A 16,306-nucleotide genomic window follows, 5' to 3' on the forward strand; every position below is an offset into this window, starting at 1 on the left:
AAAATCTCATGCTGAACAAATGGGACTAGAATTATGTTTGTCGAGCTATAAACTCTCCATATCAATACGCCTCACATCTTAACTCGCAGTTACAGTGCGGCAGTGCCCTCTACTGGTAAAACGCACACTATGTTACCTTTAGCCTCCTGCATTTATCACCAATGGATTGTGCTTCTACTTACACTGACAGCATCTTCTATGACCGGCTTACTAATTTATTTATGTTCAAGCATAACTGTGCTCAACACATTGTTTAATAAAGTTTGTTTTATAACATTTGGCTTCTTTTGTTTATGGTGCAGAGAGATATATAAGACAGTAGTCCACATACAGTTTTATAAGGTTTTTTTTTTTTATTTTTCCTTTACCATACTGAACAGCAAAAGCAACTTACTCTGTTGAGTGTTTTACTGTAAACATATTCAGAAGTGATATTCCTCAAAAAATCCTCGTGGATTTATTGAATGCTGAGTCTTTTCAATCCATCTAAAAAGCTTATTGTTTTGGTTGCTGGTTGCAGAAGTTATCACGGTGTTCTGGCAACATATTGCAGTTGATTGAAGGTGAAACACAATTTTTTTTTAAAAAGTACAACACTAAAAAAACAAAAACTGTAAACCTAGGATCTCACTTAACACTATAGTGGTGCTTTTTAGATGGACTAACAGGACTCAGTACTTTACAAATTAGACATTTAATAGACCTGAAGCTTCTCTTTAGATGTGAAACAATAACAAGCAGCCATCATTTCCAACTGAATATAGGTATATGTTTCTCCATATAATTTTCATGTACATCTTCTTGCAATTTTGTCCAATTGCAAGGCTTTTTGTTAGTCAAGTGAACCCTGTGCAGGGTAAAGTACATCAGCACGTTAAGAGAAAGCAACTCAACCTTTAACAATCTGGGACTTTATTTTAAAAAAAGAAAGGAAAAAAAAAAAAAAAAAAAAGACATCTGGCAATACGGACATCCAGTATGAAAATGTTAGAAAAGCCTAGCCCTACGTAAGCTGAATGATAACAAACACAGCGACGCTGCTTCAAAGTAAGAAAAGGAGGCGAGAAGGTGTGTAGCATTATGTGTTTTCACTGAGCTGTGCAGCCTTTATATCCATCCCCGTTTCAAGGCATATCTCTGGTAAAAAGAAACACAAACAGAAAATCTATCAAGGAGAACCTATGCCACATTGTGGGAACCCAGGAATGAACAAGCAACAAGGTAACAAGCATCTCGTTGCGCTAATTTTGGTTTTTGAAGTTACAAAAAAGAAGAGTGTCAGAAGAAGTGTAAATACACTTGGCAGTATGTATGCAATTACAATAAAGCAGAATATAAATACAGCCGTTGTTTGGCTTAGTGAAAAAACAAACATGCATATCAAAAAACGCTTCATGCTCAATTCGACGCCCTTGAGACTATACAGGTTTAATATAAAGTGTTTTTATCTAAAAGTATTCAAATGACGGGCAGAGAAAATGTCTTCTCACTACGAACTTTTCTTTTTAATTGATTTGATTTTCTTCTTTTAAACATACCTGATTCTTCAGTTTTTGGTCCCCTCCATGCTCGACCTATGATTTATGCACCGAGATGGGACACTGATTATTTGACTCAGGAAGTCTTTGAAGGGCAGATGAATGTCCACAGTGGTAACGACTGCGGCTTTTCGTCTACTGATTGTGAGGATACAAAAAACGACTACATAATATTCGCCGTGGCCAATATCCTGTACCTCGGGATCCGTAACACAGGAAAGTAAACAATATGCGCTGAAACATGAGCAGCTACTGTTCGTTCAAGTAGCTTTTACCGGTGATGAAATTAAAAAAAAATGCAAACAAAAAGTAAGATTGCCATGATATACCGACACACTGCACGAAGAGAGACAAGTGTTGCGTCTTGCGTTCTGCTCTAGTGTGTTTGAGAACTGGATGTGCGAGGCTTCCGACGAGGAGAGTGCTGGTAAGCGTGGATCCCAAAAAAAGCCAAAAAAGAGATGCTGATGGGATCTGCACCATGGCTGTTTTTAGACTAATATTCACAGGACACATTAACACAGTGCACCTTCACTTTGTCTGTCCCGACACACACTGTTAAACTATTTTCACGCACACTCATAATTCACCAAACACTCACACAGCTCATTCTCTCTCTACTATCAACACACACGCAGTAACTGGGATCGCCTGCATACTCGAGATGCAGGTGTGTCTGTCGTTCCGAAAAACCCTGATGCGCCGCTTCTTGAGTGCAAAAAATCCCATGTGTTCAGATGTCAGTTTGAAGGGTCTCACTTCGCTACGTTGCCCCTTTCCTCCCCGAAGCAGCTGGCTCGGATCGGAGAGAGTGTAACGGTGGATACGATGCAGGGGAGGAGAAGAGAGGGTGTAGTGGGCGGTGCGTGTTTGAGCAGAAGTGGCGATTTTAAACATTTGGTCACTGTTGGATTGGGTTTGTCACGTGCACGGCTGATCTGCACTCTCGTCCTGACGTTCAGTACAGCCGCTTCTCGTAACTGCGGAGACAGAAAATGGGAGAGAAATCAGCACTTGCACAAAAATGAATGATTAGTGCTGCCAGCTACGACAACAGAAAACTTACATTTTAATTGCAAAAAAGCAAAAACTGGAGAAACAAGAAGTTAGCATTTGTCCTTTTTCATTAAGCCAGAAAAAAAATATGATTTTACTGCAAGTCAAGCTAATGGGGATTAAAAATGCTTATACTCTTTGCTGCACTATCCCCTCTTTCTTGTAACTTTTAAGCAGGTTCGTCTTCCATTGCAGTGTCTGCTAATGTCAACAACTACTCGGAAGTACAGCAATAATTGGAGCTGAGCTGTTTCTTAGCAACGTAATGATGAAATCATCTATGAGAGGCAACAAAGAAACCGCAGTTAAGAGATCCCATTCCTGCTTCTTGGCTTGGCAGATTGATTAACTTTCTCTCGCTGGAAAAACAGACATGTTTCTACTTCTACAAAATCAGTCCAGCTTCCTTTTTAAAATGATAACAATACCTTTGAGTCATATTTTTTGGGCATGATCCCTACAGAGGACAAAGTGAGGTCTCATAAGTATGAAATGAAACATCTTGCATGTTTTGTTTCCTGAGTAACAATGCAGATGTGTTTGTTTTTACACTTACGAGTGGAGTCCATGAACTCCTCCCTCCACCTGTGCAGACATGGTCCTCTTTTCAAACTTAAGCTCTCCAGAGTACATCATAGATCTGAGAAAGACAGACACATTGTGAAATATAATCACACAGAAAATATTGACATCTGTGTTACAACCAGTCATTCACACACACTACTCACCGGAGGACAGACAGACTCTTTGCCCCGATGTCCTGGCAGCCATGCTGGATACCAGCTATCAGGTAAGGTATAAACTTGTGGATGGAGCCTTTGTCCTGGACCGAGCCCGACACACCCTGGGCTACCTTCACCTTGTCTCCCTCACTGTGGAAAGGCATCAATTAATCTTCCTCTGATGGATTATTAGCATAGTAAATAATAGTTTTTGACAACTTTCGGCCTCCCACATACCTAAAATAGCGTTTCTGGCTGCTGGTGCTCTTCTCCATAGCGTCCAGTGAGCCCATACCGCGGTACTTTTTCAGCCGCACGCCGTCTGAGAAGAAATACTCTCCTGGAGCCTCGGTGGTTGCTGCTAGCAAGGAGCCCATCATAACTGGATTGGGAGACAGGAGAGAATTATGTGTTTGTTGTATCACCCAATCAAACCTCCTCACTGCTATGACAAACAACTCTATTGTTATGAAGACTGGATTAAGTGAATTTGGAGCCAACTAATAACTGTAACTAATTATTCTTTGTCAGTAACTAGTGCAACACTGGTTATAACGTTTGAAAGCTCACCAGTCGATGCTCCAAGAGACAAAGCCTTCACCACATGGCCCACAGTCTGAATGCCACCGTCAGCGATGACTGGCACACCAAAGCGCCTGGCGTACTCTGCTACCTTGTACACGGAGGTCCCCTGGGGCCGCCCACACGCCATGACTAGAAGGTAGGAAAATATATCAAACATGACTGGCATGGAAACTAATCCAGAAAAAAAAAATACAAATAAAAAGGTTAGATCAGACCATTGGGACAAAGACAATCACTTTAGAAACTGGAGAACGCAGTTTCTGAAGAAATTGCTGTGTGAGTGCTGGATGCTAAACTGCATAGCTGGCTTTAATTTGTATGAAGAAGCAGTTGAAGAAGTATGAGTAGTTGGAAAAGTGTGGAAAACAATGCTCTACTTTATTGATGTGCATACTCATTGCAACAGTGCTGTTTATAATCTGTTTGCACAAAAGTATTAAAAAGGGAAAAGTGTGGAAAAGATGATGAAGATGAAAGTTGAGTGAGTCTAAGTTGGGAGCTAAACTGCATATCTGACTTAACTTTGTATAAAGAAGCAGCTGAAGTAGTATGAAGAAAACTGGGAAAGACTAATCAGTATGAATGGGATTGAAAAGTTGTATTAATGTCAAAGTATGAAAAGATGGCGAACACTAGGCTTAACGTATAAACGATGAAGTCAAAGCTGAAAAGAGTACAACTAGTTGGAAATGTGGGAACGGGATAAATGATGAAATATAGTGTAAACTGGAAGCTAAACTCCATCGCTGGCTTACACACACACACAAATTAAAAATCAGCATCCATTTCACTGCTAACAGAGATATTGCGAGACAGTATTATGTCCATGTCTAACGTGTCTCTTCTGCTCTCGTTCGTGAACCAGTCTGAGCACGAGAGGCCAGTCCCCATGGCAACCCATAATGGGGCCTTGGCAGATCACCATGACAACTACGAGCGGTCTCAGGGTATTTGTTACCGTTGGCAACTGATAGCCTTTTCCTTCTCACTGTAGCTCGTTGCCAGATTGGGAACAGGTGCAGCTACTGTAGAAATTGCCCCAATTTACTGTTTTGCCCACATTTAAATTCTAAGCCAGCAGTTCTGCTCTCACAATGTTTTGTAACAACATATTAACAGACATTAACTGTTTACTTCCAAAGAAATATCATTTCTGTTTCTCTGGTACTCCAATATTGAGAAAGACTATGTATGCTGCAACTATATTCAGAAGGTGGCATTGAAAAACTAGAATGAGTACCTTCCTGCGTGATGCAAATGGAGCCGCAGCCCATGCCGACTCTCAGAGCATCGACACCAGCGTCGATCAGATTCTTAGCCTGGGCTGCTGTAACAACTGTGAGGGGGAAAAAATGTAAAAAAATGGTCAGCAAATGTGTGCAAACTATTACATTTTGTTTTGCAGCAACAACAGCAGCAGCAGACTCAAGTGTTTCATTTCCAACAAACTCACCATTTCCTCCTGCCACTTGCAGTTCCGGATATTTCTGTTTAATATAATTTATCATGTTGATCTGATAGACCGAGTTGCCTTGTGAAGAGTCCTGAAAATACAAAAAACAGATTTAAGAATACATAATCTTTATTTTATAATAACAAAACACTCCCTGTAAGTCATACTATATTAATCTGATCCATAATTGCCCTGCTGTTGGTCACAACACTCTCCCACACTTCCTGTTTGTCAGTGGAACTGATTACAGACAGTTTCATGTACTTTAAAGCAACCTCTGCACAAACAAGCCTTCACACACATTCAAACTGGCACCAGTGGCAACACATACTTAAACCAAAAAGACCCACCAGTACGACGACGTCGACTCCAGCCTGCACTAAAAGGTCCAGTCTGTATTTGTCGTCCTCCCTGGTGCCGATGGCGGCGCCACACAGCAGCTGTTTGCGCGAGTCTTTGGAGGCCAGCGGGTAGTCCCTGTTCTTCTTCAGATCTGTCCTGGCAATAATGGCCACCAGCTCGTCGTTATTATTTACAATGGGAAGCTTCCCTGGAAACAGAGTGGAAGAGAGGTTATTAAATTCAGTGAGAGAGACTAAAATAAAGTTTGTCAAGCATGAACCTTTACTCACCTTTTTTACTGCGCTGCAGAATATCATTGGCTTCCTTCAGTGTTACACCAGCTGGAGCCACTACTAAGTCCTCCCTCTTTGTCATGGCCTTGGAGATAAACAGCATAATTTCAATGTACGAAAACATTTTGAAACTCATGGATATACAGTTTCTTGAAATCACAAACATACACACCTCCTCCAGAAGTTTATCATGGTCCTTCTCAGAGAGAAAGTCGATATCTCTGGAGGTGACGATGCCCACCAGTTTGCTGCCCATTTTGCCCGTCTCTGTGACGGGAATGCCAGAGAAGCCGTGTCTTACTTTGGCCTCGAACACATCACCGACTGTGTGGCGCGGACTCATCACGACTGGGTCTGTGATAAAGCCCTGCTCAAACCTCTGGAAAGCGAGAGAAACCAAGCCAAACCTGACTATTATTATGATTATGATTATTAGCAGCTTATTTTCTCCTCTTTACGTGTGCAAAGCAGCAAAAGCAGCGTCAAACCAAACAATAAATTACACATTAATACGCAAACACAACCAGAAAACAGTTAGAAACAAAAACACACACACAAAAAACAAACAAATAAAAAAAAACATACACACATTTACCATAGCCTATATAGAAACAAGACAAGAAAGATTAAGGGTAATATTGATGTGAGAATTAAGTTAGGTTGAGGTTTGTACTATTGGTGTGTGTATACTACTACTTCAGACAATTTAACATAAAACAAACAAAGAAGAAAAAAAGATTTTGAAGGATAATCTGTTTACCTTGACCTTGCGGACCTCGTTGGCCTGGAATTCTGGTGTGCAGTTGTGGTGAATGATGCCGATGCCTCCCATTAGCTACCAAAACCAAAAGCAACATGTTCATTCTAGTCCAATGCATTAAATGTCAAAACTGCTGAAATACTGAGACTGATTTTCAAGGCATTTCTTACCGCCATAGCGATTGCCATGGCCGACTCTGTGACCGTGTCCATGGGGGAGGAGATGAGAGGGGTCTTCAATGTGATCTTCCTGGTCAGCGCCGATGTCAGGTCCTGGGAGACACAGAAGAGGGCGATGCATTTTTTTTACGTCTTCACTACAGGGGAGTTTGTTTCTGTTATTTTGCACAGCAGCCACCAGGGGGCAGACTACACTTGGCAGATGCATGATGCACTGCACAGATGTGTCTTCATGTTTAGCTGGCACATAACCTCAAATGACAGGTCGTCACCGGGGCCAATTTAAGCAGATACTCATTTTTAAAAAAGGTGTATTATGTAGTTTTGGGGAAGAAATTTTAAAATCAGAAGAGAAAGATCTTTATTGACTGATTTTTGATGCCAAACAAGTTAAATAAACAAACAAACTGACCTTAAAGGACAACACAATTTCATACCGTTTTACTTTATTTATATGTGGCGGAGCCTGCCACCTTTCTAGTTTCAAACAGTGCTCTGGGGGCCTTATTTTCCTCTGAGAACAGCTTGCTTATTCAGTTTGCATCGTCACCTCATTTATATTAAAATTCTTAGTTTGAATCTCTTCTTCAAAACTACATAGCGCCCCTTTAAGCTTTATCCTGTCATAAACAATCTGTGATCTGCAGGGTTCATCAAGAAAACAATCCTTCCTCTCAGCGACAGAAACCGGACACTTGTGAAAATGGAAATGAGCCTGACTACTGTATCTCCAGACAGCCACATTTAAGTTTCACATCTTCCCACAACAGCAGCACCAGATTTTTGTTATCTTCACCTGTGTGTGTCTGTGTGAAAATAACAGCATTCCTGCACATGGGAAAACCAGCAAACAAGCTTCACGGTGTCCGAGCTTTTACTCCTTATCAGCGACAGACATAAACTATGGAGGCTTTTCTCAGGGGTTCACGGTGAAGGTGAGAGAAATTTACTAACAGCACTTCTCCGTTTAGTGTAGCACAACCTGCGAAATTCAACTGAGAGCTAGGAGTGAATGTCGGGAGCATCACGAGCATGAAGAATTTCCCACAACCGCTCGACACACGTGGCCCTTCTTCATGTTTCCGACACCTTACACAAGTGCCCTAGAGCTATTATAAATTACAGTCTGGGCTACTGAGTCACATGTACTCCATTCAAAGTTGTGATAAAAAGGAAAATGTGGAAGCATTCGTGTTATTCAAGCTTGACTGGATTTTCTATCCAGCAAAAAAATGTGGGCTAAGACCGAGGCTCAACCCATGACAACACAACGAGTCAGCCAAGCATCTAGTAAAGCGACGAGAGCTCTCTTTAACTCTGAAAGCAATGGGGAGAGATTAGAGATATCAATTAGATTAAAACCTTCTGCGATGGACGAAGCAGAAGAGAGGGATTTCATCTAAAAGCCCCGAGATTAACTCTCCCCCGTCATCTGCTGAGAGAGCTGGATGAGCAACCGACCAGACACAAATGTAAACACAAGGGGTGAGGCAGCAGCCAGTGGGTGACCACATCGGGCAAAAATAGCAGGGAGAAGAAATGATGCAGACATTTCTAAACGGGCGAAAACAAGACCGCTTTTGTAAAAGCTGCAGTTATAAAAAAGAAGTCTGGAGTAGAGAGTTCGTTTCACTGTAATAAGGCTGATGGCTTAGGAAGCGGCTCTGCCAAGAACGGTCTGTGTGCTGACACTGCCACGTTGTACGTTTATCAGCGTGGAGGGGGTGCCGAAGAAACCTCTACTTCAAAAACAACCAGGAATGTCTTTTCTCAGATGTCACGATGAAGTGCAACAATCTCCTCAAGCACCGACACAGACCTCCCGTGCCCTTTTGTACTCTCACAGTGTCCTTCACACATTACGCATACTCACCACTTCGTCTGAGGTGAAGTCGATGAAGCCAGGTAAAATCAGGAAGTCACTGAAAGACAGAAACGAAATGGATAGTGAGGCGCTAATGCAACCTAGCAACACTGTGAGGTTTAAAGCACACACAGAGCTCCTCATGCTTAAACCAACAGGAATAAATATTTTTAATAACGCCGCCAAATATCTCCAAGCAAAAGAGGAGTGAGAATGTTTTTCTTACATTCCGAGTAGCTGACAGTAAACAGGGTGAATTTGAAAGCAATCAAATGTGAGTACTATTGAACAAGATCGTGTTTAAAAGGGATAACGAGATCACACCAATATTATAGAACGACAATGAACATTGAATTAAATATTTGCAAGACATTAAATTAATCCAGTCTGATCTTTGTACTCATTTCTTTTTGTTACGGGACAGTTCACCCAAAAATCAAAAATACATATTTTGTTTGAGATATCTGTAGCCGCAGAGATGTCGACCTTTACTCCAATATAATGGAACTAGACTGCGCTCGGCTTGTGATGCTGAAAGCGCCCCAAAAAAAATACATCTGAGACAGCAATGTTTCTTTCCGGAGATCATGACACAGAACTTGTTCTGAGCAGCTTCATGTAGGAACCATTTTCTTTCTACCAAACCATCGCACAGAAGGAATGAAGGAGGTCAGCTGGTTTAGTTAGCCTCCTTCAAAAGCGGTGACATGTAGGTCTGGGTATCAAACATTGATACTTTTATGGCACCTGCAACATTGCCTCGATGCCACGAGTATTAAAAAAAAAAAAAAAAAAAGCCCTGTCATTCGATACCAAAATTTCTGTCTCAGGGCATGCAGGAAAAAGGAACAGATTCAGGAACCGGTATCTGAATTTCTTCTTCTTTTGTTTTTAAATGATACCCAGCCCTTATGATACGGTTGATACAGGTGTAGTTCAGTAGAAAGAAAATAGTTCCTACATGAACCTGCTCACAACGAGGTCTGTGGATTATCTTGAGTAACATCTCTATGACCAATATCTCCAAAACTCTGCAGCTCACACTTAAGCTAAATGGATACGATGAGTAAAAATATGTATTTTTGATTTTGGGGTGAACTGTCCCTTAAAAAAAAAAAGAAAAAAAAAAAGTCAACTAGGACATGCCACACAGTTTAGAGCCTGCAACCTATTGTTGGATATGTCTCTTCATGGGTCCCAGAATATCACTAAGTAGCATAGTGGCTGGGTACAGACACTGAGTGCGTCCTGTACTCGTTAAAAAGCTACAGCTGACCTCTTTCAGCTCTTGGCCTGTGTAAACACAATGAGAGGTAGAAGGAGATGAAGTGGGGGGAGCGAGAGCTAGACGCAGGAATGGTGTGTTTGGTTTTTACAAACCAGAGTCTGTATGTATTTTGTGGGTTTTTCGCAGATGGGTGTGAAAACAGGCGGGGGACAGACGGGGGAATAAGGGAGGCTTTGTGAGCCGTGTGGATGGAGGGGAAGTGGCGGAGAAAGTACACGAGTGAGAGTATGTGAAACAGGTGAGCAGTGCAGGTGGACGTAAGAGCTTAAATGACAATGGGAGGTGAGAGACAAAGATCTCAAACCTCAGCGTGGGTGTGGAAAAGAAACGTCTGAAATAGCCGGAACTGGTTGGGACACTTGGAGGGAGGAGGCCCGCTTGTTTGTCTCCTCACTTTGGCATCCAAAAACCACCACAAACATCAGCATGGGGACGCGCAGGAAGCCCGGCAGGCATCTGCTTGCATTTAACAGCAGCCACAAACCTCAGTTGCAGTACACACAGGCTGCACCTACCGACTGTGGGTCAGCTCTACACCACGCCTCCTTGCGTTTTGACTCTAAAGAAAACACTGGCCTAGTGATGGCTCATTATGGTTTCATTTGAATGTTAAATGTACACAAATGCATGACGCTAAGTGGGAGTGTCTCAGAGTACAACCGAAAGCTACAGCTCTTGTTTTCCTGCTCGTACAGATGCCTTTGGCGTATGCAGGAGACTATCATAGTATGCCCACGCCCAAACAACATCCAGCCATCTGAGAACACGACACTCAAGAGTTTTGGAAATGTTGGCGTGGATCTCTGAGTAACATCTGTACGTCTGACGCACATGAATTTTGTTTGTGTGGAAAAGACACCGACAGTAGACTATTAATACACTACAGTTGGCTTCAGGAATACATTTACTACTGTGGTTATAGGAGGGGTTTAGGTTTTGTCAGGTAACTCACCCTTAAAACTTTAAAATGTAGGACAGATTTTATGATCACAAAATGATACAGTCTGTGATCGCTGAGAATGCAGCCTAAGAGGCACTTTTAAAATTTGATCACAGGGATCTTTAACAGTATTTTACGTCTAAAATACAGAACTACTAAGAAATCTTTTGATTCACCCATCTCTGTCTTTTTTTCCAGGCAAAAACACAGGTGCACCTTCACTTTGGAGGCCATTTTAGGGAGTGTTGAAAGAAATATGGTGTTCAAGAGTAGATTCATCGAAGACATGATTTCTACACCTGGCAGAAGGTCACAGGAAGCCGTTTCTCTTACAAAGCTGCTTCTGTCTTCCTGTGTTTGTATCTCACTTTCTGTGGGTGGATTGCTTTCTTTTTCCTCCATCTTATATAACATAAAGAAACTAAAGATACATTATTAAACATCCTGCTGTCAAGGTCACTGGAAGGATAAAGTCATTGGAGGCTTTAAGATTCATATCAAGCGGTCGGAAATCTTACATGTGCTTCAAGGAAATGTAGCAGAACATGTAAAAAAAACCTACCAGTGGTATCTGTATTTGTCACACTTGAGTATTAGGAGTTGAGTCAGAGGACAAACAGCTTGAAAAAGAGCGATGCAGACTCGCTCATCAAGCCCAAATCCTCCTGCCTTCCACATGATGTCAATTCAGACGATCATGTGCCAAACTTCCCTTTGGTCGTGATGCGCTTCATTACGGTGTGGAGACGTTATTCAATGACACGCGGACACAATCACACACTAAGGTTCGTTTTCTATTTAATTAGCTCCTTTAGGAGGAGTCGCGTGATTAGAGCAAAGATTTCTAATCTAATCGAAATGTAGGTTTGGTGCGCAGATGATGATGCAGTACGGACAATCGTCTACCGTATACATTTAAAAGGATAACGTATCAACTAATGGTCCTTCTGAGAATGCTGAGAGGGCGTGTTAAAGCATTGATTGTAGTGGTTGTTAGGATCTGTGGCAAAGAGGGAAAGCACTGTGATGGATTTATGTCAGAGACGTTTTAGAAGAGCCTCTACAGGTCCAACAACCTCTACAACTGAGTGGCACAATGCTTTGCTTATTGTTATTTGTGACTAAGAAAATAAAAAGAGTGATCACATGGATTAGTACAGAAAATCATTTCAGAAAAAGAAGAAAAAAAGCACGATGAGTTCAAATACAAAGCATTTCTCGTTTGTCACAAGAGCTGAGTGAGGTTCAGTAAAAAAAAAAGGCAAGAAATCAGTGTTTAATTAGTAGTTTTATGAAAGCAAAGTATTTGAAAGAAAAGGGCACGAGCTGCTCTGTAAAGCATGACGCACTCACAGGACAGATCGTGCTCTTTGATGAGTTAGTTGAAGTCAACAAAAGCAGTTTTACATCACCAGGAAGCAAATTTGATCCCCATGACCAAGATCAGGTTGAGCATACCAACAAGCCCTTCAATTATCTACTGCATTCATTCACTTTGAATCACGCCAGATTGATGATTTTGGCATCTTTCGGCCAAAAATAGTTTTCTGTTGAAGGACAGTCATTTGCTTCCCTCTTACGAATTCAACAAATTGAATTGACAGAGGATTTTTTTTTTAACAGCACAGTTTCAAAACAGTTTGAAGAGGACTGTTTTACTCACTTGTAAGTCAACCCATCTCCTTTAGAGCATAGCTCTTCAGCCGTATGACCATCGGAGACAACGCACTGTTGGTCAGATCTGCTGGTTCAAAATGTGTTGGCCATTACAAAGCACTGCTGCGCACACTTTCACCCACCACTGCGCGCAAGGTGAGGTTTGTTAAAATAAGGAGACCTTACTTTGAAATAATCATCACTTTACTCAGATTTACAGTTTAGGAGTGCGACTTACTTGTACGTGAGGCCGTCTCCGATTGAGAAGAGCTGCTGAGCCGAGAGTCCATCTTCGGGGACGTAGCCGGTGCCACCGCTGATTAGGTAATCCGCCATGCTGCAAAATAAAATGATGAGAGGCAACTTCAATCAACTGTGCAGCTCAGGACTCAGACACAGATGTTCATGATGCTCTGCAACAACACTACACATCCTCTTTGCAGGCAGAGCTGTGGTGACCTTCCTCACATAACCATAGCAACATCAACATTTCCCAGGGGCCAGTGCGCCTGCGCGGCAGGTGCAAAGATGCAATCGCTTCATCGCGTTTTCCACAAACAAGCCATTAATAACATAAAAACATAAAAATAAACGTATAACAATGTCATACACATTTAATACGACATTTTATGTCTACTGGCAGCGACACCACGGGAGGTTAGATAGTTAGTTAACGTAAAATGGCATACACATACATGCGTCACGGTAGAAATCCTTGGAGTTTGTGCTAAAAAAAAAGCTAATTTCCTGCCTCTCCAATTAAAATATTATGACAGTTATTACGTACAGGACATAAATCGATCGAGGATGACGAGTGACAACATTGCGGTCGTCCCCACACGACCGCGCGTCTGAGCCAAAACATGGCCGGGTGACCCACTAACATCCGACTGAACCACTACACCTACCTGCTACACGCTTTCTATTAAAAACAAATAAAAATCCAGGTATACGAGCACTTTAAACGCATATTAATTAAAACGCTACCCCTTAAAACAACACAACATCCTCATGATGATGTCTCATCTCGACGTGAGCGTCAATGTCTAGTTTACTGGCCTGGTGACCTACATTACATGAACAGCAGCTAGCAAACAGCAGCAGCTTTCACTGAGACCCTCGTGTTTCACAAAATGCTACTTCACACCCGCATTTTTGGTTTATATGGTAAAACGCAACATCATCGCCGCAAGTCATCCGTGTTGCATCATTAGCCATGCTAGTAGCCGTGTTAGCATCCCCTCATCTCATAACTCCAAAACGCGCATACATAAGTTGACGTTTTATAAAAAAAAGTCGTCGTATTTTGGGCGTTTAACACACGCCGAATTAAAGGGCGACTGCCTTTATATGCTACACGATGTCAACTATTTCTATATCTCGTAAAACGCCTTTTTTAGAACAGATACAACCTTAATTTGACAGATTTTTGAAGCGAGTTTGGCATCGGATTCCAGGCGTTCCCCGAGCTGCACGCCAGCGACATGCGTGTGCATGCAGGTTGATAAGACTGTATCTCACATGTTCAGGAACACGGAGGAGAGGCGATGTACCCCAAGTTAACCCAAGTTACATGAAACTGCTTGCCATTTACCCACGCGAAACAAAACCCAGAATATCTGCTTGCAGCGTCACCACTGGCAATTAGCGTCATTTAACAAACCGCAGCACTGTTAGTGCGAGAATAGATGTTATGCTAGCAAACTGTTAGCAGGCAGCGCATCGTTAAAACAAGCAGCTGGCATATGTCTGGTACCCAACCTGACAAGCATCCAGTGATGTCAAATTATTACTTAACACCCAAGTTAACTGGGAACTTGTGTAAATCATTGACATCTGACACAAAAACATGTTTCCACAGGCACAACGGTTACCTGATTTCGGCGTTTTACCTCATTTGAACCGTCACAGCTTACAGACACATGATGTCGTCAGTTTCCGATGTTGCCTCGTTAAAATTTACGACAGCGTGAACAAGTAAGTAATCTCTTCCCCATTTAGGCCATCGTAAAAATGGTCTCGCGTTAATAAATCCGCTGATGTAGCTCCGAGCAGCTGAACTTTTTTTTTTTGGCAGACCAGACTACGTTTTCCTTGCAGACATGTGGGTGCAAGCGTTAGCATTTAGCATTAGCAAGCCTGCTTATTTTTAGCTTGACCTAGTGAAAACGCCGAGGAAGGGCTTTAAAAAAGGAAGCTTCTCCAAGCATTAATAGGTAAGCTGTTGTTGTTTTTTTTCTTAAATCGCCACACAGCCTCTCAGCTAGCGTAAACCTGCCCAACGCCGAGTAATGTTAGCTAGCTACCTTTATGGAGGCTGATGCCCACGTTGGCCGAAAGGGAAGCAACTTTCCAGCTGTGAGAGCTTACACAAGTCGGGGCTACAAAACAGAAGCGATGGTAAGACAACTGTAATTCCCTCTACCTCGAAGCACACACTCGGAGTGAGGAAAGTCGTCGTTGGTGGCTCCCGGGATGTAAAAGTGAATGAGAAGTGATTGCCTGTCGCAGCAGACAGTGCGTGCTGGTGTTATGTACCAGCAGCAGCAGCAGCGTCACATCCCCCCCTCCTCCTCCTCCTCCTCCTGCTCCTGCTCCTGCTACCACAGAGGCGTGTTCAGTCCTCCGCTGCGAAATCAGGAGCCAAAGGGGTTTTAAATGAGTGTGCAACAGGAGGGCTCCACGTCAAAACTGCATCTGCATGACTCAAAAGCTGGCAAGACCGGTTCATCCGAGCCATAAGTACATTCAAGTGCATTGCCGGTGGCTCGTGGCCATGACACGAGTTGGGAAGATTGTTGCCTACTTTACTTTTTTTTTTAAAAAATCCCCTCCCCAAAGAAATGTAGTGTAAAGGACCATTAAATGAAAATACTCAAGAAAAGTACAAGTACCTCACAAAAGCACAGTACTTGCGTAAAATGCACTTAGGTACAGTTTGGACCAGTATTTTACACCTTGTTTTGCAGAACCTGGCGCCTACATTACCCACAATGCCACTTGGCCACAGAGTGACATCATTGGAGGCAATTTATCAGATTACATGCTGCTTTTCTCTGGAGCCACAAAAGGCTTTATACTCCCTTTTTTTCTCACATATGCAGTAGTACTCCCCAAGACCTGTAAACTCACTTTAATGTGTAAAAATTGGTGGCGTTACCCTTTAACATGAAAATAAAAGTACTGATATGTGAGGGGATGCCGCAGGAGACTTTTCCTGAAGTCAGCCTGACACATGGGGTCCTCTCCGCCCTCGTTGCAACAGCTCATGTGAATACAAATGTGGTTGGTGCTGTTCTTTCAGTGAACCTCATCCAAGCTAGAAAGGTGGCAGAGTCCGCCAAATATAAACAAAATAAAACAGTCTGAGATTGCGTCGTCCTTTAAGGTCAGTTTGTTTATTCGGTTTACACACATCTGCTTGGCAGAGTTATGTGGATGAACAGGACCGAACACTGATCCCTGTGATAGTGTAAGGCACAACTTTTTTGGAAATCATGTGACAAAGCAGCTGTCAGACTTATTATCACGTGCACATTAGGTGAATTGATTGGCATACCAAAATCAAAACTTTCACGCCTTTATTTAGAGAAACTGAATTTAAGCTGTCTGAGTTTTGGTCACAAGCAA

The 16,306-nt window shown here is 42.3% G+C and overlaps 1 protein-coding gene across 6 annotated transcripts; it reads right to left on the reverse strand.

Moving 5' to 3' along the window:
• Positions 1-328: 328 nt before the first annotated feature.
• impdh1b (IMP (inosine 5'-monophosphate) dehydrogenase 1b) lies at positions 329-15,237 on the reverse strand. Of its 6 annotated transcripts, none has more exons than XM_073480559.1 (16): positions 15,102-15,181; positions 12,915-13,013; positions 12,684-12,761; positions 8,802-8,850; positions 6,920-7,021; positions 6,750-6,824; positions 6,162-6,368; positions 5,987-6,074; positions 5,705-5,904; positions 5,355-5,445; positions 5,142-5,237; positions 3,887-4,030; positions 3,554-3,698; positions 3,323-3,466; positions 3,151-3,234; positions 329-2,518 (listed from the first exon to the last, which is right to left on the reverse strand). In XM_073480559.1, exons 2-16 carry the CDS (start codon positions 13,010-13,012, stop codon positions 2,497-2,499), a joined length of 1,623 nt encoding a protein of 540 aa, XP_073336660.1. In that variant the 5' UTR covers position 13,013; positions 15,102-15,181; the 3' UTR covers positions 329-2,496. The 6 variants fall into 6 exon arrangements, with proteins under 6 accessions (XP_073336660.1, XP_073336659.1, XP_073336661.1 ...); XM_073480558.1 differs by having other exon boundaries at positions 12,684-12,764; XM_073480560.1 differs by lacking the exon at positions 12,684-12,761 and having other exon boundaries at positions 15,102-15,237.
• Positions 15,238-16,306: the final 1,069 nt, after the last annotated feature.

This window comes from Pagrus major, chromosome 14 (genome assembly GCF_040436345.1).
Source record: "Pagrus major chromosome 14, Pma_NU_1.0".
Classification (NCBI taxonomy): Eukaryota; Metazoa; Chordata; class Actinopteri; order Spariformes; family Sparidae; genus Pagrus; species Pagrus major.

Bases quoted from the DNA above. Each gene is read 5' to 3' on its own strand.
- impdh1b (XM_073480562.1), bottom strand. From the start codon at position 13,012: ATGGCGGATTACCTAATCAGCGGTGGCACCGGCTACGTCCCCGAAGAT. The intron at 5,905-5,986 runs GTGAGTAAAGGT...CTCTGTTTCCAG, and splicing joins TCTGCAGCGCAGTAAAAAAG to GGAAGCTTCCCATTGTAAAT. The intron at 2,519-3,150 runs GTAAGTGTAAAA...CTGTCTCCGCAG, and splicing joins GGAGTTCATGGACTCCACTC to TTACGAGAAGCGGCTGTACT.